The following is a 26,174-nucleotide window of genomic DNA, read 5'->3' on the forward strand; positions in this document are numbered from 1 at the left end:
GCCTTCTAACATTGGCGCGAATCCCAAAAAATCGCGATTCAAAGTCCTCGCTCTTTCAAAAGTCACTGCAATTTTTTTTTTTTATGAAATTGTTTACCTTCCCCTTAGCATTACTTCAACATTTCTCATACTTTTTTACATTACGTTCATTCACCACAATATAATAAAGCGTTCTATTTCATCTCTACCTAAGCTAGTCTGCTTGTTACCTCCTTTCCCCACACCCCTACCCCAAAGCACTCATTCAAAGCCACCAATGAAGGATTCGTCCCTTGACATTAGGTGGAAAGACGTAGCTGCGAGATTAAACCCTTTGAATACCTTTTTGCTTTTCCTTATCGTAATTCATTGTTGTTTGACGATGGTAAGGGAAACGTTAGTGGCCATAGGACATACACCGATTTTATTACCACAATCGGCAGCAAAATATCCAATCATTGTTATTCTTGGCATACTAAATAAAGAATCCTGCCCCCAAAAAAAATTATATAAAATGATTCATGGCCCTCGGGACATTTTCAAGTGGTTGGCTTTTATCGCTTCTAACGTAATGGAAAATACGGATGGCTTCATTCGCTTACTCGACGATTTTACAAATATCCGACTATGTCTAAGAGCGCTCCGTGATACGCACCAGTCAGTTCTGACTAGACAAAAGACGTGTCGCATTTTCTCACTTGTCTACAACACTGTCAAAGTGGACCAAAACAAGATCCTTTACGCGCAAACACAGTTACTTCGTCGTATTCGTACAGAGCATGCTGAGCTCAACCAACGCATTGAAACACTTCAGAACAGTCGAACTCATATAGAGCTGGAACTGAATCTTATGGAAGACCACATGAACAGTGCCAGGGACCATGCTCAACAGCGTCGAGATAAGAGGAACAAACGAGAACATCAATACAACCAAGCTTATTTTGTTCCGCTTGTGTCTAACTATTGGCAGAAAAAGTATCTTCGGGCTAGAGATAAAAATGCTACGGCAGAGCAAATGGTTTGTGAGATGAGGGATCGAATTGAACAGTGCCGTGAAGAACTTCGCGAGATTGGACGGGAACTTGGAAAAATTCAAAAGTTGGCAGCCGACCTCGATCAACAAAAAGGGGAGGCGGAGGCGACAACCGCCACGGTCCAAGAATTTCATCAAAAACTATCTCAAGCGAATATCTTCTGGTCTCGGTTTGCTGGAGGCACTTGTCAGGATTTAATAACCACCATTACCGATTTGGTTTCTTTATTGGAGCGACCGAGAGATACTCGTGCATATTACAATGATGTACAAGCTGCTCTGCAAAATTTTGTCAATATGAATAATGACTATCACGCGGAAGAAGGCTTTGGCCAAGATAATTTTGGGACCATCGAATTGGATTATACCTGCTCAAGGTGTAGCCAGTCGCAGCATGGCTGGCCATGCGTTGACAAAGTTCGAAACCAAGACCTATTGTGCCCAACTTGCTATAAGGAAACTCGACTGAGCATGGTAGTAGAGAAGAAAGTCAACGCTATAGGTGTGAAATTGCTAGGCTCAGAAACTAGTCTCAGCTCAATGGTTGATATTAAACGACGATCTGTCCCTATGCACTCTGCCTCTTCCAATAATCTACGACGCAAATCCGCAGCCTCGGATATGCAATCCATTCAAAGCGCTGATAAACCCCTTCTTAAAAGAAACTTTCTGAAAAGCATGTTCAATATCAGCTCTTCAGCCATACATTCCTCCAATCGAATATCTTCCTTCCATACCCCAAGTCGTGAAAATGTCGCGGCTTAAACCGAATACCAATAATAAAAGTAAAAAAACTATCAAAAATGGCCATCAGGTGCTTTTAATGCTCACAGCAATAAAGGGAAGAAAACGGGCTATACAATTAAATTTAAGCGATAGGGGTTACAGCTTTGCCAGTCTTGGTGATAGTTTCAAGGACTTTTTCTTGGGGAACCGTTGCGTCGACGACAACAAGTTGCTTTTCAAGATCGATATCAACCTTTTCAACACCTAGTTTCACGATAAACAGTTAGCATGGTCATGATTTGTAATCGGTTGCAGCGATCCTTGCAGGAAAATTACCCTCGAGCTTGTTGAGTGCGCGGTTCACAGCATTGGAGCAGCCAGAGCAGCTCATTGCGACGGTGTATTTGTATTGCTAATAGTTACGAATGTTAAGCGCTGTTAGATGATCACAATGTTCGATTTAGGAAAGGTGCTTACAGGCATTGTTGTCCAGGTATAAGAAAGTAAAGTGATTTGCTCCTGGTCGGGAAGTCAAGAGATTTTATGTCGTGGCCTGAGCAATTTTTGCGGAACCAGGGACAATTTTTTTTTAACCGTTGGGCTTTTTCAGTAAAATTCGGCATCTGCAGAGCTTGTTGCTGCCAAATATATTCAAACTTTCGACAAATGGTTTATGATCATACTATTCATGCAATTGACTTGTGGATACAGGGTAAGACTGTGAAGTTATACTAGCAAAGGAGTAGATATTTCTACATCAATTAAAAAAACATTTAGAAGTGATAAGACCTGCCGAACGAGTGAATTCCTATTGCGAAAATTTGTTGTTTTCGGAGACATGGCTACAGTTTGACCTCTCTGATCATAATGCTCTGCAACGAAGCATCATCAACATGAATGGTGATATTAAATGGAGGCATACGTAAAGACGATATTTCACTTTTGTATATTTTTGCTAACCATGATGACAAGGGGAAATTGCGAGCTCAGGATTAATAATTGCGTTTCATTAACTGACTTTTCATATTGGATCTGCTTTGTCCAGGTTCACAAAGTTCCACGTCCGTCGATCTGATAAAAAGACCCATGGTATCTAATCTCAGCCTTTGCTTATAACATCCATTCTTTCATTTATGTTACCGATTCTCTCGCATTTGTAATGCATGATATGTGCAAGTGCTACTGTTTTTTTATTATGACATTTGAAAGTAGCAAGCGACATCTGAGACTAGGCAGACTGAATCTCATCAAATCATTAGACAGTTTTCCACCCTATATTTTGGAGAGGAGCGATATGAACCTGAAACATGATATTCTCAGGTCCCCGCCATCAGTTGTGCATGCTAATTGAATCTTGATAATAAAGAAATAAGGAAACTTGTTGAAATGGTATCACTAACGTATATTGCTTGAGCTGTATCATGGCTGTAAATAGATTGAAGAAACAGAATAGAAATCAAAAAATAGATAAGACCAAAATAAAAAAAAAAATCTTCCAGGCGAACTGCGACGGCTTCATATTCAAAGTGATCGACGGTCTGTTTGCTTAAAAAACATCGGCCCGTTCGAGCGGACTCGTTACCTTAGCTATAACATGATGGTCCTCGTAAAGATATGTAACTTGATCCGTTGAAGGCTGTTGTTACATGTCCATTGTGTGCTCCAGCTTGATGGCAAGTACTTGTCTAAACGCTGAAGCATCTATTTATGGATATAAGATCGCATCTTCTTTTTCCACCGGCGACGGAGCGGTGGCTTGAAACTTTCTACTTCTTTGAGGACCGGGCTTGGAAACCCCAAAAAAAACATGCTATTTCGTAAAGAAAGACTAGCGCTTCCATGGATTGCCAAAAATCCCATAATTTTTTTTTAAAAAAAAAAATGCAGTGTTGTCAATCCGACAATTTGAAAATGGGATTTTCTATAAGCTGATGCTGTTTGGGGTATGGGTGACGCTTACTTTTGATGTTAGTGAGATCACTTGGCGTGATGGCTTCCGACGTCACAACTTTCACTTGAGTGAAGCTGATTGGTTGGGTTGCTGCCCTGAAACTCAAGCCGAAGGTCTTTGAAACAGAGAGAAAGTGAAACCTTTCAAACATCGAACCTGGTCATTCCTTCCCTTTGACAAATCGCTTCGTAAACTAGAATCGTTTTTGACACTGGTGAAGTTGCTTTGAATTCCATTCACTCTTCAAGTCTCAGCTCTACATCTCCAAACATGGAGCTCAATCAGCAACTGCCAGACCACCCCAATCAGTTGATAGGAGACAATCCTTCAGCGCTGGACCCTTCAACGCAAAATGAACACATTCAACAGTTCTTACAGCAACAGCAACAGCAACAGCAACAGCAGCAGCAGCAACAGCAGGCCAGCATTGACCAGCAGGTAGCGTCATTTCTCAGTCAAAACGACCATTCCGGTAATGTCGCACACACTAATCCCGAACTTCAGCTTGCGTCTTCCCACTCGTCTCCTGTACAGCAACAATCTCAGGGTCAATCGACACTACAAATGATAGATCGTCAACTAGAAGCCGTTGCCAAACAGCAGGGGCAGAATGAAGCTGTCATGTCGCAGCTTTTGTTTATGGGACAATCGCATAACAATCAACTGTTAATGGCCAATGATCAGCAAGGTCATCACAATCAATTACAGCCTTCGCTTCTTGAAGAGGCGAAACGGTCAGAGCAGGAAGCAATGCTTGCGAATGAAGCCAATATCAATTCGTCGCATCAGATGCAACTTGGCGCGCATGATCCCAACAGCATTATGCATCAGCAAAACGAAGTCTTACAACAACAGCATAACCAAATACTGGCTGATCATTTATCATCGCAATCCACGACACCGCAGAATGAGCACAATATGATGCAGCAGCAACAGACACAGGCCACACCTCCTTTGCCGCAACATCCTACGCGTGATCAACAGACTGGGCAGATGCAACAACAGACTGCAGACGATGTCAATGAACAAACCGTATTCAATCCCATGTTACAGTCGATGTCAAACTCGGTGCCTCTAAGCGGTGCAGTGATGCAAGAGTTGGGTGAGCGACAGTTGCAGCAACCCTCTCCTGCAAGCATGTCACAGCCTCAGATCCTGTCCAATCCCAGCTCACACAGCTCAACACCTCATTTGCACACTCAAGAAGTTGTTGGCTCGCAGCATCATACCCCTGAGCAGCAGCATGAACAAATTTTACAAGGCATAATGGCTTCTGTTAATCATACCATGGCTAGCAATACGCACGATGCCAACTTACAGCAGCAACAAGCCCAAGTGGCTGCCATGCAACACGCAGTCGCACAACACGTTCAAGCGCAGCAAATGGCCGCCGCTGTCGCCGCTCAACAAGCCACACCTGGTATGGCTTATGACGGTGATATGAAGCAACAACAGCAAACGTCACCCTCCATGGACCAAATGATGTCTGCAGCGGCTACCGATTCCCAGAACTACAATAATAATGTAATGGGTAACGCCAAAGAGGTTCAAGTGCCAGCAAGTCATGTTGTGCCATCCCAGCTAGGAACATCCATGCCTCAAAACATGAACTCGGTCGTCTCTGACAATATGATGCAGCATGTTGAACAACAACATGCAAACCAACAGTCATATAATACCATGCGGAATAATATGATGGAAGCTAACCAGGCAGTACAAATGCATAGCGCATTAATGCAGCAACAACAAATGCAGCAATTGCAGCAGCATATCCAAGCTATGCATAACTCACAGACACAGCAGCCTCCTCAACAAGATCCACATCTCTCACAACCACCTGCTGAACATGGTACGAAACGACCGTACGATACCGGTGCAACTGCTCAACAACGGAAATCCCGTCGACACACCGTGTCGTCACCTTATCCCTCTCACCTCAATATGCTCCAAAAACCAAATTTGTATATTGATACGGCGAATCTTCAACCAAGACATCAGCCGCCATTCGTTCCTATCGTTCCTTCTCAGATGGGCCAGTCACCTACGACGAACCACGGTGCAAGTTTACCGGGGTCTATAGCCAACAGTCCTCAAGAAGGAAAGTACCCTGGTGGATTCAATCACATTGCACTACCAGCACGACCTACCAGTCTTTCACAAATGAATATCGAATCACAATCTACTGCATCTCTTTCACGGAATGTTGCACAGGCTGCACATGTCTCAGTGAAAGAATTTGAACATATGTCAAGAGAACAGCTCATTGCCAGACTTGTTCAACTTGAGCAGGAGAAGCGCGGTAACAGTCCTGGCTCTAACTCAGCACACTCTGCCACTACTCCCATCCCAAGTACCTTACAGCAGTCGACTACAGCGGAAACGATGCAAGATAACACTCGGTCCGGACCTGCAGAAGCCGCTGCCACAGACACTAGTACGAATCCAGATGAAGATGATGACGGTCCGAACACCCCAATTGACAATCATACCTCCACCGATAAATCCAAAGCCGAGGGCGAGTCCAAGAACGATGATGGCGAAGAGGAGGATGTCGACGACGAAGAGGATGAGGACGCCGATGATGATGCGCCTAAGGAAGAGCAAAAGATGCAGTGCCGATGGACCAATTGTGGCCTGGTGTGTGAAACGCTGGAGAGTCTCATCAGCCATATTGGCGAAGCACATGTTGGAAGTGGAAAGGTGAGCTAATGGATTCTCCTATTTCTCTGGTATGCAACGTTGTTTTGGTGTACTCATGTTTCCTGTATTTTCTAGGCATCCTACAGTTGTAACTGGGAAGGTTGCGCGCGAGCTCAAAAACCATTCACGAAACGACACAAGATGTATAACCACTTGAGAACGCATACTGGGGAGCGACCCTATGTGTGTCATAAAGAAGGTGAGACGGGGTTTCCAAGTGTATGCGGTGCCCCTAATACATTATCTCATCATATTCTAATCCCTTTTCTTTCGAAAGGATGTGGCAAACGATTTTCTCGCCCGGACTCTCTCACGACGCACATCAAGACACACTCCAATATTCGACCCTATGTTTGCAGTTTCAAAGGCTGTAAAAAAGCTTACTATCATTCCCGCTCACTTAAAAAACACGAACGTACACATGCTGGACATGATTCAGGCGAAACCAACGATGCTAATCTTGGATACATACCCTCGCAAATGGACGCACAAAACGCTGGTGGTGGCGGCTACCCAACGTATGCTCCAAGGCCAGTACCGCCCTATGTTCAACCGCCACCCCCCTACAATGCTCAACCGATACCTACTCCGGAAAAGATGGCCGAAAACCAAGCTGCCTATATGGCCCATCATCAAGAACAACAAGCTGCTGCAGCGGCTGCTGCTGGCATTAACGTCTCTCAACTCGGTCAGATGGCTTCAATGAATGCTTATGCACAACCTGGTCAAAACCCTGGTGGTCAGATCTACAATCCGCTTGTTGCTATAAAATACAACCCTCCTGGCCAACCTTCTATTCCCCACCAACAATTTTCTGGTAATAATACGCCCATATCAAATCAAACCTCTCAGGCCTATGCATATGGTGCACATCCTTCCATTTAGACCCTGATGCATCATTATAAACAGCCAAACCACACAAAAAAAAAGTTAAATTGTATTGGATCCAAGCAGTAAAATAAATACTGGGACAGAGTTCCTTTTTTGCAGGCAATGGAAGACTTCTACAGAATGAGCCACTATGGGCTTGTCATGCTTATATATTAACCGCAGATATCGACTGTACATTAGATAAAAAAAAACGTCAATAAAATAATTTCGCCAAGTTCGTAATTTCCTATGTGACTTCCTTTTGTGACAGCCCCACTGAATTTTTTCTCGACTCTTTCAATTCCACTTGCAAATATCTTCACCAGTAAAAGGTTTTTACAGGCAACATGGTAAGGATTTGAGACGATAGTTCCGCTAATTCTTTCACATCAGTTATTAACCTCTATTCTGTTAACAGAAAATAAAAGCCCTTTCCAGATCCTCCAGCGATTACGTTCGTGAGCGAGCACAGGACATTCACAAGGTGCAAAAAAATCTTGATCCCACCGTGCATCCCTTTGAAAAGGCTAGAGAATATGTTCGTGCCCTCAACTCTGTCAAGACCGAAAGAATGTTCGCCAAGCCTTTCCTTGGGTCTCTCAGTGGTCATATTGACGGTGTCTACTCTATGGTTAAGCACCCACACCGCTTGAACTCCATGATTTCTGGCAGTGGCGATGGCGAGATTCGAATCTGGGACATCTCGGAGCGAGAGTCAAGCTGGACAGTCAAGGCTCACAAAGGTATTGTGCACGGTCTTTGTCCGTCTCCCAAAGACTCCAAATTCTTGTCTTGTTCGGCGGATAGAACGGTTAAAATCTGGGACCAGAACGAAGGCACCACACCCATTCACACTTATATGGGTAAATACGCATTCACTGGATTGTCACACCATTATACCGATCCTCTGTTTGCTACTTCTGGTAACGCTGTTGAGATTTGGGACCAAAACCGATCTGAACCCATTCAAGAATTCAACTGGGGTGCCGATACGACACACACTGTCAAGTTCAACTACACAGAAACAAATATATTCGCAAGTTGTGGCACGGACCGCACCATTGCTCTGTATGATTTGAGAACTTCTCAACCTATATCCAAGGTTGTCATGTCGGTAAGTAGTAATTGAGGTTTTAATCCGCTGCCCCTTATGATGGTCGTGTATCTCACCAATCCCCCCCCCCTTTTTTTTTTATTTTGTCATGCGCAGATGAGAACCAACGCAATCGCATGGAACCCAATGGAAGCATTTATCTTCACAGCTGCTAATGAAGATCACAACTGCTATACGTTCGATATGCGAAGAATGGAATCAGCTGTAAATGTCTTGAAGGATCATGTTTCAGCGGTTTTGGATGTAGATTACTCGCCCACCGGTGAGGAAATCATCACTGGATCTTACGACAGAACACTTCGATTGTATAACGCCAGACAAGGTCACAGCAAGGACGTCTATCATACCAGGCGAATGCAGCGTATTTTCTGCGTTCAATTCACTATGGACAGCAAATACGTTCTTTCCGGCTCTGATGACGGTAACATTCGATTATGGAGAGCACACGCTGCCGAGAGAATGGGTATCAAGAGTGTCCGTGAGCGAGCTCATCTCGAATATAGCGCCAAACTCAAGGAGCGCTACTCCCACATGCCAGAGATTAGACGAATTGACAAGCACCGTAACTTGCCTCAATCCATCAAAAAGGCGGATAGACTCAAGAAACAGATTCTTGGCAACCGTAAGAAGAAGGAAGATAATCGTATCAAGCATTCGGCTCCCGGTAGCATTGAGAGACAGCCAGAGAGGAAGAAAGCTATTGTTGGTGTTGCGAAATAATTTCTGCCTTTTATCCATCCATTCCCATTCATGCCATGTACAATATTACCATCATCCTCCCCCATGCAATAGGAGAATTGCTCAAGTTTTTGCTAGTTTATTTTTCATACATTTTGCTACCCTTTATTTTTAATTGTAGCTGTCTAGATAAAGAATTGTTTTCTGGATTTGTTTCAACCATTGTGTAAGCGTACCGGTTAGGATATGGCTTGTTTAGTCTGGTTTACATTTGGGATCAACAGTATATGAATGCAGGTGTATTATGCATAGAATTGGGATGGAATCTCCAGTCCACCGTTTATTAAGTGAGCTTGTAATTTTACAAGCATTCATATAGATACGATCAGATTTGGACAGAGTAGATTTGGAACGAGGTGGCACTCTTGGTCACATTAACGCTGTTGGAAGAGATGGTTAAACCTTGACCTACTTTGCTTTCATACAAGTTATAAGTAGCGCCATTCGCGGTATAAGTGGCATTCCAGAGAGTTGCACCACAGCTGCCCAGCTGAACTGCCTGGCCGCTAACATTGATGCAGGTTTTTGTTTGGATGTTCATGATCTGGAAAGATCCACTGACTTGGTTCACCATGAATACTTCTGCAGGTGACTGGAGAGTCGAGTTGCCAACTGTCAGTGTGCCGCCATTTGACTGCAAAGAGTTAGACCCATATCTGAAAACAAGGTATCGACCTTCTGTCAAATATCCTCGCAGGCGCTTGCTACCCTTCTCTACTACAGGCATTTTCTGCTTTCCATATGGAGGCGAGCTCTTTGGATCCGTCAAACTGTACACCACGGTTAATACTGGAAATAAACCATCCCAAACCCCCTCCACCCATCTATAAAAAATGGTCAACTTACTTTTCGCACATTTCAGTGGGATCCCAGTTTCCAGAACTGTCTTTGGGTGGAGTGGCAACATCAGGCAAGTTGGGAATAGAGAAATCAGGGTTCTCAAAGTCAAAGAGGTTGAGAAGTGACGACATAGTTTGTCTTGCCCATGGAGAAATCAATCCAGCAGGAGCACGAACACCGCCATTGTTATCCTTTCCGATCCATTCTTCCAATAGCATCAATGTGCTGCGGTGGTCAGACACCTCTGTGAAAACGTTTCCTCCTCTGCAGTAAGGACTGATGCAGATAAATGGTACTCTTGGTCCAGGACCAGGCGATGATTTGGTACCCAATTCGAGCGCTACAGGCTGCCACTCGCTTTTAGGAGCTTGGGGAGGTATAACGTGATCGTAAAAACCTGGTAGAAGGCAAAAGTCAGTCGAACATGTGCAGAAAGCTTAACCGCCCCGTCTCCAAGTTTATACCTCCAGATTCGTCATAGTTGATAATAAGAGCAGTTGATTCCCACAACGGAGAGTTCATGACAGATTCAACCACCTGTCTTTGCAACCAGGCACCGGCTGAAGGACAGTTATCTGGATGCTCAGAGAGTTCTACCAAATAAGCAATTATTAGCCAGACTATATCTTTACCACCCTTTTCAGTATCACCATTTACCTGTGGCGCCAACAATGTAGCTGACTTGAGGAAGAGTTCCGTTAGCCGCACGAGCTTGGAATTCTGCAATTCCTAGAAATCCAAGACCCTTTTGTTTTTCTACTCCATCTGGGAGAGCACTCCAATATTGGAACCACTTCAACGGGTCATCGTCAAAATTATCTAAGGAAATGGAAAAAAGAATGGTTCAGAAACCACTTATCTATAATAACTGAAAGGGAAAATATTAAAAAGCACTTACCGTTGTCTTGGAACACTTGCCAACTAACACCGGCTGTGGTCAAATTTTGAGGATAGCTGATAATAGAATAAGATTAGAAAAATATTGACTGTAGAAAAAAATCATTATCAAGACACACTTACGTGCTCCACTTCAATGTTGGCGATTCGGTATTGTCTTGCAAGGAATAGCCACCAGCTGTTGGAATGATGGGTCACGAATGTGAATAACAATGAAAATTACTAGGCATTCAAGACGGTAAATATGCCTACCGGAATTGGTACCACTCATCCAAACAACACGGTTAGGGTTAGTAGAGGCAGTGACTGATTGGAAATACCTGATAAAATATGTAAGTATATCTGCTATGTCGATTAATGAGTGACGCAAATCACTTACATATCAGCTATGGTGAACTCTTCGGCAAGAGCAAAGTGAAATGGCAATTGGTCTCTTGTTTCGTATCCCATGGACATGGGGCTATTTCCCATTGGCCAATTATTGTTTTTGCCACCGTTGAGAGCAAGATGGTTTGGAAACCACCCATTACTTCCTCCAGCGGTGCATCCAGCTCGATTTCCGGTGAATTGAAATGGCAAAATATATCCGGCTCCATTGCGCCAGTCAGTACTAAGCAGATATGGTTGGTAATACAAGCTATTGCCATTGCTTTGGATGCCGACATTAGGGTCGTTAAATCCTCGCACTCCTGCCATGGTGCCGTAGTAATGGTCAAAGGATCGGTTTTCTTGCATGAAATAGACAAAATGCTTGATTTTCTCTAACCCTGTGGTGTTGGTCCCGCTTGCACAGGCCACCCATTCTGTAGCAAGACAGAGTGCAACTGCTGCTGTAATTGCAAATTCCATATCTGATGCTCAACGATCGTTTTGCATATAAGCGGTTTTATAATAGTTCCAAGTCCTGTTTTACCACCACGTTCGAGGTAATCTATTGCTTCCGCATTTAGTTACACCATTGGCCACATATTGCATTCATATTCACCTACCGAATACACCATGTGGACAGCCTCTATGCACTTTTTCTGCTGTACGCATCAATGTAGATGTAGCACGAGCCATGTCGCTCTTACTGACCGACCATCCGACATACGCCTCTATGTGTAAAATGATTTAGGGCCAATGTTGATACGCACATGTAAACATTAAAATGCTGCTCTGAAGCTCTTACCAAGACATGAATTCAATTTGTGTTTTTATCATTGTATATAACTTCAAAGAAGTTCAGTATGCTTATCGTTCAAGGAATTAATTTCACTAAAATTAGGCAGTCTGTGCCAAAAGTAGGATTAGTAAATATCACGAATCGTTCCCATAGTTCAACCTTGCTTGTACGACCACTTTGTACAATGCAGCATGAAGCTAGTGAATTTATGTCGCTTTGCCAGGGAAGGTCGTGTCAACGTTGGCTCTCAATACATCTCAGATTTCATGTCTTGTATTCCACAAATTACATTCCGCTCTTACTTTAAACAATTGTATACCAAACCCTTTCCGTAATTGAGTTTACATTCGGAAACGTTTAAATTTACTCCATTGACATAGTATTGAAAAATATGGGCTGTGTTTTATTGAATAACTCAAGACCGTTCATAAATACGATGGTGATAATTGGGTTATTTTAGACTTCGAATTAAACTGCTGACATGAACTACTTAATAGTTGACAGAGTAAATATGGAAGGAGGTAGCTGTCTTGGACAACTTAGGCTTGCCAGAGCTGGCTGAGAAATGCTTTCCAGAAGCAGCGTGAGTGATTTGATAGGTAGTTCCCTTAGGATTGTAAGAGATCTTCCATTGAGCAGTAGAGCAAGCAGCAAGAGAAACAGAGCTGCCAGAGGCGTTAAGGCACTTTCCAGTTTGCGGATGCTTGATGGAATAGTTGGCTCCATCCTGTTGGATAATGAAAACCTCGGACTGAGATTTCTTGCCGTTGGACTTGACAGCCAACTCATGAGTTTTGGAGTTGGCAGCAACAACTTGGAGAGAGGTGGTGGTAGTGGGGCTTAGGACAAGGCTGCGACCTTCGGTCAAAGCACCACGGACCTTCAAGCTACCAGTCTCAACAACAGGGAAGGTTTGCTTGCCATAGGGGGGAGTGCTCTTAGGATCGGTCAAGCTTTTATAGTAGTTAGTAAAAGTCTAAATTAGTCTTCCAGTCATGTGTACTCACGCATTGCACATCTCGGTGGGATCCCAGGCGCCGCTGGAGGTTTGAGCGGGCTTGGCAACAGTGGGAAGAACAGGGATGCTGTAATCAGGGTTCTCGAAGTCGAACACGTTGATCAAGCTGGAGGTGGTGTTACGGCTCCAAGCAGAGATCAAGCCAGCAGGTGCCTTGTAGGCGCCATTAGCGTTCTTGCCAACCCACTCTTCCAACAAACGAAGAGTAGCGGTATGGTCGGCAACTTCGGTGAAGACGTTTCCACCTCTGCAGAAGGGACTAACGCAGACGAAAGGAACACGAGGACCATAACCGATAGGAACAGTAGCGCCGTTGAACTTGTCCTTAACCCAGTCGCTCTTGGGAGCTTGGGGAGGAACAACGTGGTCAAAGTAACCTTAATATGGATTTAATGTTAATATATGGTTATCAAGATCACTCATATTAGCTTGCCATCCATTTAAACTTACCACCGCTCTCATCGTAGTTGATAATCAAGGCAGTCTCGTTCCACAAAGGAGAGTTCATGACAGCATTGACGACTTGCTGTTGAAGCCAGGCACCTATATAAAACCAAAAAGTTGGGTTAGTAATAGAGCTTACTATGAATGAATTTTTTGTTTTTGTTTTTCATGCTTACCGGCCATGGGGGTGTTGCTGGGATGTTCACTCAGCTCAGTAGGTCCAACGATGAAGCTGACTTGAGGAAGAGTGCCATTACCGGCATGGTTGTAGAAGTCTTGGAGACCAAGGAAACCGAGACCTTTGCTCTTTTCGGTACCGGCAGGGAGACCGTTCCAGTAGGAGAACCAAGCCAAAGCGTTATCATCGAAGTTATCTAGATTCAAGTTCTTAGAGAGTATGTCCGCTCACAGCTATTACAGCAATAATACATACCGTTGTCTTGGTACACTTGCCAGCTGACACCAGCAGTGGTAAGGTTTTGAGGATAGCTGAAGCGTAGTATTGTTCGTCAGATGATGCTTTATGAGCCGGTATGATAGAAGTAAAAACTTACGTGTTCCACTTGAGAAGAGGGCTTTCGGTGTTGTCTTCCAATGTGTATCCACCATCTGGTAATGCGTTTGGTCAGTACTTTAGTCCGGGTCAATGCTACCACTTTCGGAAAGTCCTACTCACTGCTGTTTGTGCCTGACATCCAGACGACACGGTTAGGGTTGGTTGGGCCAGTAACAGATTGGAAGTACCTTTTGTTCATCAAATAAAAAAAAAAATTAATCACCATCAAAATTTTACAGAACAGATGATCAGAAATGTAAAACTTACATATCACCAATGGTGAAGGCTTCGGCAAGAGCGAAGTGGAAAGGAATCTGGGTTCTGTTTTCATAGCCCATAGACATGGGGCTGTTGCCAGAGGGCCAGTTGTTGTTCAAACCACCGTTCAAGGCGGCGTGGTTTTGGGTCCAGCCATTGCTTCCACCGGCGGTACAACCGGCTCTGTTGCCCTTAAATTGGAAAGGCAAGAGGTACTTGGTGCCATTCTTGAGATCAGAGCTGTTGGGATCGGGCTGGTAGAAAAGGTTGTTTCCATTAGACTGGATGCCAACATTGGGGTCGTTGAAACCACGGACACCGGCCATAGTACCATAGTAGTGATCGAATGAACGGTTCTCTTGCATGAAGTACACGAAGTACTTGATCTTCTCCAAACCAGTGGAAGTAGTAGCGTCAACTTTGGCCTTCTTGGCAGCGGGAGCAGCACTAACAACTGAAAGCACAGCTGTAATAGCAGCAGCAATGGTAATGACCTTCATTGTGTAAGGAATGGATTGGGGATAAGTTTTATTGTATACGTTTCACTGCATTATTATATACCGTCTAGGCAATTAGGTTTAATACGACCAAGCTACAGACCTTGCAGTGTAACCTGTATTGTAAATGGCTACAGTTACGTAAATATGGTTTTCCTATTGGCCAGTGTAGTGATGATGAAGGCTATGAAATGGGAGGTGTGGTACAAACGTAAAAGAGGTATAATACCAAATTTCTCCATGGCAAATTCTCGGACCCCTATTGGTAGACAAGTCTGCCGAGTACAGATCTTGACGGGCATTAAACTGCCGGCTCCGAAATTGAACGATCCATGAGCAAACGACGAAGCAAATCCCAGCTTCTGCGAAACGTGGAAGTCTATGTGAACTTTGTTTTGTTTCATCTTACTCTATCCCCGTCGATGCGGCATTTGCTATCCATGTCAATCGCGGTGGATACCCAAACAAAGGTAAATTAACGCTTTGTATGCCACGATTTAGGCCCATTTCTCCCAGCGCAACTGCTACACATAGCATTTGCTGACAGTATGCCCTATCTCTTAATCCATGTAAATGCACGATACCTAACATATTATGATATTATAATATTTTATTGCCTATTTGAGCAAGGAAAATGCTGTGACCATCGAGCCAACGGTCCACAGTTTAATGGAACTCAACTGAGAAAGGTTTGGTGAGGTCGATCTTGAACCCTTGAGCAACATATGCGCCAGTAGTAGAATCCTTGCGGACACTGTAGGATTTACCGTTGACTTTAACAGACTTGTAAGAGCTTCCTAGAACAGCGATCTTCTCTAGTTTGGTCTGCTCGTGGTAGTGGAACTTTCCGCTAGCTGAGAGCTTGCCCTTTGCGAACTTGAAATCAATATCTGAGGTCTTTGGTTGTTCAATGGAATGACCATCATCAATATACAATCGTCCGCTGGCCTTTCCAGAATTGTCGAGAGCAACAAGGAGTTCGTAAGGTGTAGCATATGTAGCATCAATAGTCATCTTGGGAGCCTTCAAAGGCAGAATAGCGCCACCACGAACGTGGAGAGGAATGTGGGTGAGAGGAGCCTCAATGGTCTTGGAGGTGGGTCCGTTAACAGGCTTTCCGTTGTACCAGTCATACCAAACACCGGTAGGGAACTTAGCATGGATTGAGGTTGCGTTCTCAACAACGATGGGAGACACAAGCACAGAGTCACCAATCAAGAATTGAACATCCTCAGCCAAAAATCTATCATCCTTGGGGTATTCGAAAATAAGAGGGCGCCAGACACCAGTACCAACAGTGTTGGCTTCTTCAAACAAGGTATACAAGTAAGGCATCATGGCATAGCGAGCAGCCAAAGCAAGTCTAGTAGCTTCAGCAACTTCAGGCCATCTGTAAGGTTCTTGCGAGATTTGACCGATACCGTTGTGGTTACGAGCTTAACAAGAAACAGGACAAAAAAAGTCAATACAAAATTCCATACTACTCACTCCATGAGTAATGGTACTTACCGAATGGATACAAAGATCCAAGCGCTTGCCATCTGGCGCAAAGCTGCATGTTGGTATCACCATTGAAGCCGCAAATATCAGAGCCGGAGAAAGCAATACCCATCTGCTGCATCTGCAGTACAGCAGCAATGGAAACCTTAAGATAGTTCCACTGGGAGTAATTGTCTCCAGTCCTGCATATAGAATATTAGTCAGTGTGAAAATTGCATTTTTCTCTTACTGATCGCTTACGTACCAGTGACCGGCGTTCTTTCCTGTTCCAGGGAATTGTGAACGGGTAAGCAAGAATACACGCTCTCCAGGGCGGTACTTTTGGATAGCCTGTATGAAAAAAATTGTCAATGGATGGTCTTGGCGAACTGAATAGCGCGTTCATATCATACATACATTGTTGGTAATATGGGACTCAGCATGGCCGTAAAGGTTGTGAACATCATAGTGAGGAACTTTACCGTAGTGAAGAGCAGTAGTAGGAGCAGTCTTTTCACTAAGGTTTCCAGCACCATTGTTAATGACATAAGGAGGATAGAGCAAGTTTCTGGAGTCTCCAGGAACACCAGTGCCGAGTGCATTAAGGTTAGCTTCCCACTCAGCGTGAAGTTTAACATAATCGTCTGCAGGCAAGTTCCACCAGAATTCAGGAGATTCGTTTCGTTTGCCGGTACCGCAGGAGCCCAAGCAGAAAGATGAAGGTTCGTTCATATCGATCCATACCTGTCATAATTTTAGTTAATAAGAAGTTAGGGCTCGATAAATTGGCGGGATATTGCACTTACACCATCCAACTCAATGGACTTCATGAAAGTATCGACTTCGTAGTCCCAGTACTTCAAAGAGAGGTCAGTAAATTATGTAAATAGAGAATAACAACATGACATGGGATTCCTTACTTTTTGGACATTAGGATGCCACCAATCAGGGAATGCAGTGTAGCCTGGCCAAACCTGTCCCTCTAATTTACAAAATTATCATGTAGGTTAGAGTCACGCATTTTTTTTTGTTTCCTTTTACAATTCACGACACTTACGAAGCTCAGTCTTGTAGTCATTCAATTTCATGAATACGTCCAAATTGTGACCTCTGCTATATGGCTCATAACTGGTGTTGGTAGAGATGGCAGGATCAATCATGACAACATAGCGTTGCTTGCGGCTATGAAGCTTGCTTGTAAGTGCCTTAACCTTGGAAATAGGGAAATTGATAGGGTCAAAGGTGAAATCCTTTGTGCGATCCATATAATCTATGAAAGAGAAAATCAATTACACCATCAAGACACAGCATTATATCATAGCATACGGGACTTACCAATATCAGTCCACATGGTTTCAAGAGGAATTTTGTTATCACGGTAAGCTTCAACAACACCATCAACCTCAGAGATGTTATGATAACCATAACGACATTGGTGCCAACCCAACATCCATTGTGCAGGCATAATGGACTTGCCAACCAAATCAGTGTAGGAGGAAACAACAGCGTTGGGAGTGGCAGGTTCAGGGACGAAGAAGTAAAAGTCAAGAACACCTCCAATGACCTTGTATGTGATTCTTCCAGTCATGGTGAAGATGTCCATTCCGTGAGCGTTCAACAAAAGGTTACCATGAGCTTTTCCGTCACGGATTTCAGTGTAGGCAGGATGACTTCCGTATTGATTTTGGTAGAAAGGATCAGCAACATCTCTTGCCCACAAGGTAGTGACGTTGGCATGGTTGTTGCGACGGTAAGCACCAGTTACTTCACCAAAGCCATACAAGTTGGCGTTGTCTGGAACCTTGGTGGTCAATTCGAGATATTGATCTTCGAAAACAAGAGGCTGGCCAGTGGTATCAAAGAGGACCTCCTTGTCGGAATTACGAGTGACCTTGAAGGAAAATGGCTTGTCGGTATAGTGGAAAGAATAGTTGGGGTGAGAGGCAGCCTTTTTTGTCTTGGGTCGAACGAGACCAAGGGGTGAATCAGGAACCAAGTATTGTTTTCCGGCAGTGTCAGCAATACGAACGTGAAGTCTGTCACTAGTCTCGTATTCAACGTCAACACTTAATTTGCTGATGGTCTTGCCATAAAAGTCTTTCTTGCCATCATTTAGGACTAAAGGAAGGTGCAAACCAGTCTTGGTTTTCTGAGCATGACCATTGACGCGATATCCGGCAGCATGATGGCTGACAGATGAATCTACGACAATACCTGTTTGAAAAAGCGTAAGAATGCCGGGTACATTGATCAACGCCACCCTTTCATTAATAGAAATTACCAGGAGCGGCAGCTGGTAGTTCAGCTTGAACGACTGTGAAGGAAAGGAGTATGGCTACCAGAATGGAGCTATACTTGGCCATTTTGGAGAGCGGTAGGTAGGATAAACTTTCTCGGAATGAGGGAGGTATGCTTTATATACCAGCGCTGCAGGCTAACCAGCTAAGCACATCTGGGGGAGATATTGTTATTTTCTAAATGTAACCCAAGTTGCTCCTTTTGGGAAGGAGAGCGGATGGTACAAGATTCCGCCTGTACCCGCTACAGTGCATTTCGACCCTAGGTATGGCTTTCTACAATACCTTTATGCTAAAAGAAAAGTAATAGTCGAAATCAAGAGATGACGAGATTACAGAATTAGAAATAAATATCAATTAAATGACTGTTGCAAAACTTTTTGTTTCTCTTGACAGCTTCCAGGAGTATCCTTCTCTCCTCCCGCCTGGGAAAATATGGGGTACCCACATGGGAATTCCGCGGCCCCGCTTGCATCTGCGTCCGCTTTTCGGGCATGCAGCCTTTCCCCAGATTCTGCCTCCGTATTTTACCAAGCTGAATCAATGTCGTCGGTATTTCATACCGCCTCTAGTATATGCACAATATTGTGCTGTGACGTCGCATCAGCAAGCTTTCCGCGCGTTCCAAGAGGCTTGCACTAGCGTGAGTGTTATTAGTTACCCGTTTCCCAAGTACAACAAGTTCGCTTTTGGTCAGTTTGTTACGCGCAGTAAACACAGGTTAACAACGGAAAGCCATGAAGTAATATCGGTACTCCAAAAGATCAGCAAAGATAATTAGCTGTGCAACGTTCACCCCAAAAACCAAACGTTTTTCTTCCAGCGAAGTTTACACAGAGCAGCCATTGAATTATTATGGTTTCCCCACACACCGAGTGATATTGTTGCAGCAAGAAAGGATTTTTTGGGATTGCTTTTAGTAAACACTTGTGAAGTAGAAAGGCTATGCTTCGAAATGGCAAGTGCTGACATTGTTACGGACGTAGTTCGGTCCACCATTATAACGTGAGTAAAAAAATAAAGACACAGAAAAAGGCACTTTTACATTAATGGTTCGTCGCTATTTGAAAGGCGGTTGAGATGAAGATAGACATCCGTTCCATATCTGATTATTAAGCCAGGTCAGTATTGATGGACGCACATGAATGAGTGCTTAGAACTTTCACTTACCCTTCCATTGAAATCAGCTTCAAATCGCCTCCAAAATAACGGGCATACTAAGTAATGAGGCGCCATCAGTAAAGTTTGAGAGTACGAATTACAAGAGTTAGTGCAAATCACTCACAAGTCTGGATATGGGTAGTCCATAGCCAAAACCAGCCATGGGAGCTTTAAAGTCTGACTTGTTAAATTCTGGTTCCAGAGCTTGTACTTCAGCGGTTGTGTACTGTACCATGCCATCACATTAGCTTTTTGCTCATCAACGTGGGATGGGAGAAACATGGTGAACCTACCATATACGTCCAAACCAGCGGAATGCCTGATCTTGGTATACCTCCACCTTCGTCTGACACTTTAATGGTAATATCCTAGCACAGAACGATAGAATTGTTAATATCCATCCAAGCATAAGCAGCGAATTCTCTACAGCATGCTTTGCCAAGTTACCTCTTTGCCCTGTGCTACGATGATCTTGACAGGCGGAAATTCACCTTCATATTCGTCGCCGTAGGTTTCCACAACAGCTCGAAGCGAGTTCTTCAGAAGCTCAAAGAGCATATGGCTCAGATGTGATGGCACATACATAAACTCTACCACTTCGGGACAATGAAGATGCACTTCAGGCGCTTTAAACAGCCCATAGTAATCTTCGCATATGAACCGAGCATTCTCTATAGCTTCTTGAGCGATTTCAGCAATGTTGGTTTTCGTACAGATGACGCCTACATAATCTTTCCGCGGTGGACCTCTAAATAATGCTGAATGTTGACCTGCATAATAGAAGAAAAGTTAAAACAAGGCTGGTAAATATTGGGTAACTATGCATAGAAATGCAGACTGACCTATGAGCATTCGAATGCCGATGCGGGACATGTAAAAGCGATCTAAGAAAGATTGGACGTCGGTATCAATCAAAGCCGATTGTCTAAATTTTTTATACTCCACAATGCCTTGAGCTGACAAGGGTTGAAATAAGGAGGTGAGCGATGGTAGTCTTAAGTGGTGCATATACATGTGTACACTACTTACCAACTGTCGTCACAACAGGGTCGTGCCTTCGCTTAATGGCTTCAATGCGCTTTACAAATTGTTCGTTATAACGCAAAACTTCTGGAGGCCAATCAAATTCGCCAACATCCTTAAAGTAATACCTTTACACCAAAGGTTTTCGAACATAGATGAGCATCATGTGATGTCTGCAGGTTAATGGAATTCAGATCTATGAACATACCGGTGGCCAACTGGAACATTGGGCTTAACCGCGAGTCCTCCATTTTGTTCTAGCATTGCCAAGTTCGGCTGATTATGTGGTAAATGATTGGCATTGCCTCCTGCTGTGGATTGTTTCAACTGGTTCTTCACTGAAGATGATAGTTCCGGGGGCGGCATTTCAATCAGTTCCTAAAAGGAGCAACATATGAAAAAGTGTGAGAATGTCAATGAAGTATCGATGGGATCATTGTAAAATGATCTCATACCTGAAATGATTGCGCATACCAATTCTTGACCTTCACAATGGATGGCATTTGGCTCAAGTTGTTAGGAAGTTCTTCAAGTTCTTTTACTCGATGTGCAAGTCGAATCGGAAGTTCCTCTTCATTGATAAAATATATGTCGCAACGGTTAGTCCCATGATACCTTCAAAATATAGCGATGACGGGAAATTGATCAACAGCGTATAGTAAACCCATACATACCATGTATAAATTGACCAGCCTTCAGAAGAGTACCCTGCGATGGTTTTTGACCTGACATGGACAGATCGGATCAATGGCACGTAACGTTACCGATCTGACCAAAGTTGTAACTCTTACCAAACATGACCATTTGCCTCAGTGAGACTCCAGTCTGTGGAAACTTTGCATAGTGCTTGATTTTCTCATATAGTTGAGGAGTTATTTTAAACATTTATGTTTAATGAGAGGGGAGGAAACACCTCTGATCGGGTTGCGGGGTAAAGCGGAAGCTGTAGACTGCTTGAAGCGGTGGGGGTCGAGTGTGTCACATGAAATACGGACCGAGTAATAGCGGAAAGTCTGACATCAAGCAAGCCAAACCCGTTCATTAAATCTTTTATTGCCATAGTAAGCCTTTCGTTATCTTGTCAATACTGTGAACTTCCTTAACGTCTCCTTCATCCAAGCTTCTAATTACAGGTGTTTGCTTCAATTTATGGATCAGCCTTTCCGCTAAAACGTTAGCACTAGTCAGTCAATCAGTTTCATTTTCAACGTCACAAATATCGACGTGCTTACTCAATACTCGCGTGCGATTGATCTCTTCGTAAAGTTCATCATCTTTATCCATATGTTCTATGGACAATACATCAAGTTGGCTGATATCATTGTACAAATTCTTTAAGCGTTGGCGTTAGCATTTCAAACCTCGTATTATCCACGCATGAATAAATTTTGTCTTACTGTATATTGCCTCAACTTCCTTTTTGCCTCCAAATAAATGTGAATCTTTCGCTCGAGAATCTTTCTAATCTCTACGTACCTAAAAATTAAATTAAGGTATACAGAGTTATTCACCTGGATATATTGTATTAATCCTAACCATCTTTTGTTTACCGGCGCAGCTTGATGATATCACGATTTGAGTCACCACTATTATCATGCCATGGAGAGGGATACGATGTTATCCAGCTAATATGCTTCAATTAATGAAATCTGTACATAAAACCATAAATTTTGAAAATAAAAATTCGTACGCAATGGGATCATCCACGTCAAATGGCATCATCTTCTCCAGCCGTGTTGACTTTGGCCGAGCTTGTTGTAACCGATCATATTCCATCGACTCTATAAGCTTTCGAACCGCTTGCGGTGGATATGCTTTTTGCGTTCGAGATTTAATGTCCACATTCACTTCCCATCAATAAAGGTTAGTTTCGCCACGTCCAAAGGCATATGACACTGCACGAAATGTTGCATTACAATTTGATATAGCAGCTTCAACTACAGATTGAGGAACGGAGTCAACTTCTTGCTTGTGGAGATTCCAGAATCGTTGAGGTAACTTGAATGGTGTCTCATATATGCTAATTAACCTGTTCAGTAATTCCTTGTTCTTCTGAAAACCTGTCAGCTCTGCCTCTACGCTCATAAGGTCCAGTCAAGACAAGAACCGCAATGCACAGACTGCCTGAAAGTGCGAGAGATTAAATCACGTGCTGGGACTGCTGCCATAAACCGTGAAGTAGTCCATTTTTTGCAGATCTACTGCCAGTACTTTAACCTTTCTACAATTCAGTCATGGGAGTTCCCGCTCTCTTCAGGTGAGTGCGTAAGATGTATATTAGTGGAACTGATTTACGTTTCTGATCATTATATTTCCAGATGGCTGTCTAACAAATTCCCAAAGATCGTGACACCTTGTGTCGAAGAACAGCCTAAGAAATTTAAAGGAGTGGTTGTGCCAATCGATCCAACCAAGCCTAATCCTAATGGCGAAGAATTTGACAATCTGTATCTGGATATGAACGGTATCATTCATCCATGCTGTCACCCAGAAAATAAGGTATGCAGTTCGATTTGTCTCATGGTCGGATCTTGAGAATCCGCTATTAACTGTGACCGTACGTTTGTCGAGTGTAGCCTGCACCAGAAACCGAAGATGATATGATGGTCGACATTTTTGAGTACATTGATCGTATAGTGAACATGATTCGACCTAGAAGCTTGCTTTATATGGCTATTGGTAGGGACCCTTTTTATGTGACTGAGTGGTAATATGAACTGCGGACAATGCTGACAAAATTTTGGGATAGATGGTGTTGCACCCCGCGCAAAAATGAACCAACAACGCTCTCGTCGTTTCCGTGCTTCTCAGTTAGCACAAGCAGAGTTGGATGCAAAGGAAAAAGTGGAGCAAGAGTTGATGGGTACGATTTTCAGGTTTAATACGAGTTTTCATGGGACCAAGACTAATACTGATTTGCAGCCATCGGCCAATTACATCAATTGCCGCCAAAGAAGAAGGCTTTCGATTCCAATTGTATTACTCCTGGTACACCATTTATGGACAACCTAGCGACTTGTCTTCGTTATCACATTGCTCATAAGCAGAACACTGATCCTGCATGGAAAAACGTACGTATTTGGCAAGAATAGTCGTCACGGCAGTCAGGATTATTCACTAACCGTCTCACTACCATGTTTATAGCTCAAGGTCATTCTTTCGGATGCTTCTGTTCCTGGTGAAGGAGAGCATAAAATGATGGAGTATATTCGTCAGCAGCGTGCACAACCTGAACACAACCCAAACACTGTTCACGTCATGTACGGCTTGGTAAGTGTTATCAAATATGTTTTAACTTGTGTATGGTGGCATGACTGTTTCTAACTGGAAATATCAAAGGATGCGGATCTTATTATGCTTGCTCTTGCAACTCATGAGCCACACTTCAAGATCTTACGTGAGGATGTCTTTGCCAAGGAAGCCAGTTCAAAGAACTGTTTCGTCTGTAACAAGCCAGGCCATCGAGCAAGCGAGTGTCGTAACCAGAAGAGTGCGGCTGGCAACGATGCGGTTGCGGCACCGCTGGATGACGACAAAGCAGCACCACCAAAGCCATATGTTCTTATGCACGTGGATGTTCTCCGAGAATATCTAGAGTACGCGCTCAAGCCTGAAAACCCTAACGTAGTCTGGGATTTAGAGCATGCTATAGACGACTGGGTGTTCTTGTGTTTCTTCGTAGGAAACGATTTCTTGCCTCACTTGCCATCCTTGGAAATCCGCGAAGGAGCTATCGATACACTATGTACTATTTGGAAACAATGCCTGCCGGTGATGGGTGGATATCTCACATCCAAAGGAGAGGTTGATTTATCCAAAGCTCAATATTTGATGACTGAATTGGGTAAGATGGAGGATCAAATTTTCATGGACCGCAAAATGAGTAAGTATACGTCTTGTGTCTTTATTTGACTGGAAGTAGAATGTTAAATATTTGATGTTTCTAATGTAGAGGAGGAAAGGCGTGCTCAAGGAGCTAAGCGAAGAAGATTGGAAAACGATAGGCGTAAAATTGAGCGAGAGCAATTTGACAAAGGCCCTAGTTTTGCCGACATGACGGCCGTACCAGTCAATGCCCCACATTCAGGAATGTCCAATCACGAAGTTGTTGAAAGCCTTAGAGCAAAGCGAACTGCAAATCAGAGTGCGGCGGCTGCGCTGAAAGCTGAAATCATGGGCAACCCGTCAACGGAATCCGATACCCAGATGCAAGACGATGGTTCTGAACCCAAAGGAACTAAGCGAAAGGCGGATGAAGTGGAAGATGAAGAAGAGAGCAACCAGGAAGATACAGAAGCTGAATCGACTGCAAATGAGGAGCCTGATAACGAGGCTGCTGGCCGAGCAATTCTTGCTCGTGTGGCTGCTGACAAGAAAGCCAAGGAAGATGCTGCTCAGGCAAGAGAACCTGATGACGAAGTGAGGTAAGACCCATTCCCGTATAGTCCACACCTTATGTAGATAGGAGAGCTAAACATGCTTTACAGATTATGGGAGTCTGGATGGAAGAGCCGATTCTATCGTGCCAAGTTTCAAATTGAAGAAAACGATCATGAGGAGAAACAAAAGTAAGCAGCATGGCTATCAATTTTGCTCACGATAAACCCCAATTGACCATGCGTATTTTTTCATTTTCTTTTTCCAAGGATTGTAAAGGCATACTGTGAGGGTCTGTGTTGGGTATTCAAGTACTATTACCAGGTATGTTTCTGTCGAACTATTCTTTAACAAGCACTACTCTGTCATTGACCGATTTTCTAGGGATGCGTTTCATGGTCCTGGTATTACCCGTACTATTATGCACCTTTTGCTTCTGATTTTGTTGATCTTGCCGAGATGAAGGTCGACTTTGAGCTTAACGCACCGTTACGACCATTTGAACAGTTGATGGGTGTCTTACCCGCTGCAAGGTATATATTTTATATCTTAATATCTAGTTATTGAGTACATGCTAACTTACAAACTTTCTTTTCAGTCGAGACCACATTCCAAAAGCTTTCCATCATCTGATGACGGATGATTTCTCACCCATCATTGATTTCTATCCTGTGGATTTTGATGTCGATATGGACGGAAAGAAATGGGAATGGCAAGGTAAGCTATATGCCAGTGTATAAGGGCATCATTGAAGGTTGTTAAATGAAATTTACACTGATCTAATTACTTCACATTATTTTGCTTAGGCGTTGTCAAGCTTCCCTTCATTGATAAGAATCGTTTACTTGAGGCAATGAATACAGTCTATGATCAGCTTACTGAGGAGGAAGTCATTCGCAACTCTTTGGGTACAGACAAGTTGTGGGTCAGCGATAGTGACAAGCTGTATGACTTCGTCAGTACAGTTTACACAAAGCGAGCAACACACGACCCAATACCTCTTGATACGACCAAGAGTGATGGTATTACTGGTTTCATCAATGATGACCCA

The 26,174-nt window shown here is 43.5% G+C and overlaps 11 protein-coding genes across 11 annotated transcripts; 5 read left to right on the plus strand and 6 right to left on the minus strand.

Annotated features, from left to right (window-relative positions):
- The first annotated feature begins 528 nt into the window (after window positions 1-528).
- K450DRAFT_240604 (uncharacterized protein) lies at window positions 529-2,247 on the plus strand. The gene has a single exon (XM_051588955.1). The coding sequence runs from the start codon at window positions 551-553 to the stop codon at window positions 1,775-1,777; it is 1,227 nt and encodes a 408-aa protein (XP_051444850.1). The 5' UTR covers window positions 529-550; the 3' UTR covers window positions 1,778-2,247.
- On the minus strand, window positions 1,821-2,312 carry K450DRAFT_240605 (uncharacterized protein). The gene is made up of 3 exons (XM_051588956.1): window positions 2,216-2,312; window positions 2,075-2,150; window positions 1,821-2,002 (listed from the first exon to the last, which is right to left on the minus strand). Exons 1-3 carry the CDS (start codon window positions 2,219-2,221, stop codon window positions 1,881-1,883), a joined length of 204 nt encoding a protein of 67 aa, XP_051444851.1. The 5' UTR covers window positions 2,222-2,312; the 3' UTR covers window positions 1,821-1,880.
- A 1,324-nt stretch (window positions 2,313-3,636) lies between these two features.
- On the plus strand, window positions 3,637-6,600 carry K450DRAFT_240610 (uncharacterized protein). Its single transcript, XM_051588957.1, has one exon. It carries the CDS (start codon window positions 3,960-3,962, stop codon window positions 6,396-6,398), a length of 2,439 nt encoding a protein of 812 aa, XP_051444852.1. The 5' UTR covers window positions 3,637-3,959; the 3' UTR covers window positions 6,399-6,600.
- Window positions 6,468-6,812, plus strand: K450DRAFT_157459 (uncharacterized protein; the record flags this gene model as incomplete). Its single annotated transcript, XM_051583984.1, has 2 exons — window positions 6,468-6,588; window positions 6,667-6,812. Coding segments are annotated over 2 exons (267 nt in total), but the record flags the coding sequence as incomplete, so codon positions are not given.
- A 742-nt stretch (window positions 6,813-7,554) lies between these two features.
- K450DRAFT_240616 (uncharacterized protein) lies at window positions 7,555-9,284 on the plus strand. Its single transcript, XM_051588958.1, has 3 exons — window positions 7,555-7,609; window positions 7,678-8,373; window positions 8,470-9,284. The coding sequence occupies exons 1-3, from the start codon at window positions 7,607-7,609 to the stop codon at window positions 9,091-9,093; spliced, it is 1,323 nt and encodes a 440-aa protein (XP_051444854.1). The 5' UTR covers window positions 7,555-7,606; the 3' UTR covers window positions 9,094-9,284.
- A 485-nt stretch (window positions 9,285-9,769) lies between these two features.
- K450DRAFT_163538 (uncharacterized protein) lies at window positions 9,770-11,679 on the minus strand (the record flags this gene model as incomplete). The annotated part of the gene is made up of 8 exons (XM_051584036.1): window positions 9,770-9,881; window positions 9,958-10,348; window positions 10,416-10,544; window positions 10,609-10,770; window positions 10,850-10,905; window positions 10,972-11,026; window positions 11,086-11,168; window positions 11,228-11,679. Coding segments are annotated over 8 exons (1,440 nt in total), but the record flags the coding sequence as incomplete, so codon positions are not given.
- Window positions 11,680-12,909: 1,230 nt separating this feature from the next.
- On the minus strand, window positions 12,910-14,944 carry K450DRAFT_240620 (uncharacterized protein). The gene is made up of 8 exons (XM_051588959.1): window positions 14,890-14,944; window positions 14,299-14,783; window positions 14,152-14,219; window positions 14,030-14,084; window positions 13,909-13,964; window positions 13,652-13,849; window positions 13,482-13,574; window positions 12,910-13,408 (listed from the first exon to the last, which is right to left on the minus strand). The coding sequence occupies exons 2-8, from the start codon at window positions 14,652-14,654 to the stop codon at window positions 13,017-13,019; spliced, it is 1,218 nt and encodes a 405-aa protein (XP_051444856.1). The 5' UTR covers window positions 14,655-14,783; window positions 14,890-14,944; the 3' UTR covers window positions 12,910-13,016.
- A 433-nt stretch (window positions 14,945-15,377) lies between these two features.
- On the minus strand, window positions 15,378-18,659 carry K450DRAFT_188161 (uncharacterized protein). The gene is made up of 9 exons (XM_051584440.1): window positions 18,547-18,659; window positions 17,601-18,479; window positions 17,323-17,535; window positions 17,186-17,247; window positions 17,072-17,122; window positions 16,683-17,009; window positions 16,531-16,616; window positions 16,296-16,468; window positions 15,378-16,222 (listed from the first exon to the last, which is right to left on the minus strand). The coding sequence occupies exons 1-9, from the start codon at window positions 18,626-18,628 to the stop codon at window positions 15,453-15,455; spliced, it is 2,643 nt and encodes an 880-aa protein (XP_051444857.1). The 5' UTR covers window positions 18,629-18,659; the 3' UTR covers window positions 15,378-15,452.
- A 607-nt stretch (window positions 18,660-19,266) lies between these two features.
- K450DRAFT_240626 (uncharacterized protein) lies at window positions 19,267-21,700 on the minus strand. Its single transcript, XM_051588960.1, has 11 exons — window positions 21,538-21,700; window positions 21,421-21,471; window positions 21,202-21,317; window positions 20,955-21,124; window positions 20,753-20,874; window positions 20,566-20,679; window positions 20,171-20,493; window positions 20,017-20,091; window positions 19,848-19,949; window positions 19,733-19,779; window positions 19,267-19,667 (listed from the first exon to the last, which is right to left on the minus strand). The coding sequence occupies exons 1-11, from the start codon at window positions 21,629-21,631 to the stop codon at window positions 19,604-19,606; spliced, it is 1,278 nt and encodes a 425-aa protein (XP_051444858.1). The 5' UTR covers window positions 21,632-21,700; the 3' UTR covers window positions 19,267-19,603.
- A 1-nt stretch (window position 21,701) lies between these two features.
- Window positions 21,702-22,847, minus strand: K450DRAFT_240636 (uncharacterized protein). The gene is made up of 6 exons (XM_051588961.1): window positions 22,663-22,847; window positions 22,437-22,593; window positions 22,297-22,371; window positions 22,144-22,222; window positions 21,979-22,078; window positions 21,702-21,912 (listed from the first exon to the last, which is right to left on the minus strand). The coding sequence occupies exons 1-6, from the start codon at window positions 22,829-22,831 to the stop codon at window positions 21,797-21,799; spliced, it is 696 nt and encodes a 231-aa protein (XP_051444859.1). The 5' UTR covers window positions 22,832-22,847; the 3' UTR covers window positions 21,702-21,796.
- A 110-nt stretch (window positions 22,848-22,957) lies between these two features.
- Window positions 22,958-23,304, plus strand: K450DRAFT_240641 (uncharacterized protein). Its single transcript, XM_051588962.1, has 2 exons — window positions 22,958-23,003; window positions 23,065-23,304. Exons 1-2 carry the CDS (start codon window positions 22,981-22,983, stop codon window positions 23,279-23,281), a joined length of 240 nt encoding a protein of 79 aa, XP_051444860.1. The 5' UTR covers window positions 22,958-22,980; the 3' UTR covers window positions 23,282-23,304.
- The last annotated feature ends 2,870 nt before the right edge of the window (window positions 23,305-26,174 follow it).

The sequence above is a fragment of the Umbelopsis ramanniana genome, assembly GCF_025399195.1.
Source record: "Umbelopsis ramanniana AG unplaced genomic scaffold K450scaffold_26, whole genome shotgun sequence".
Taxonomy (NCBI): domain Eukaryota; kingdom Fungi; phylum Mucoromycota; class Umbelopsidomycetes; order Umbelopsidales; family Umbelopsidaceae; genus Umbelopsis; species Umbelopsis ramanniana.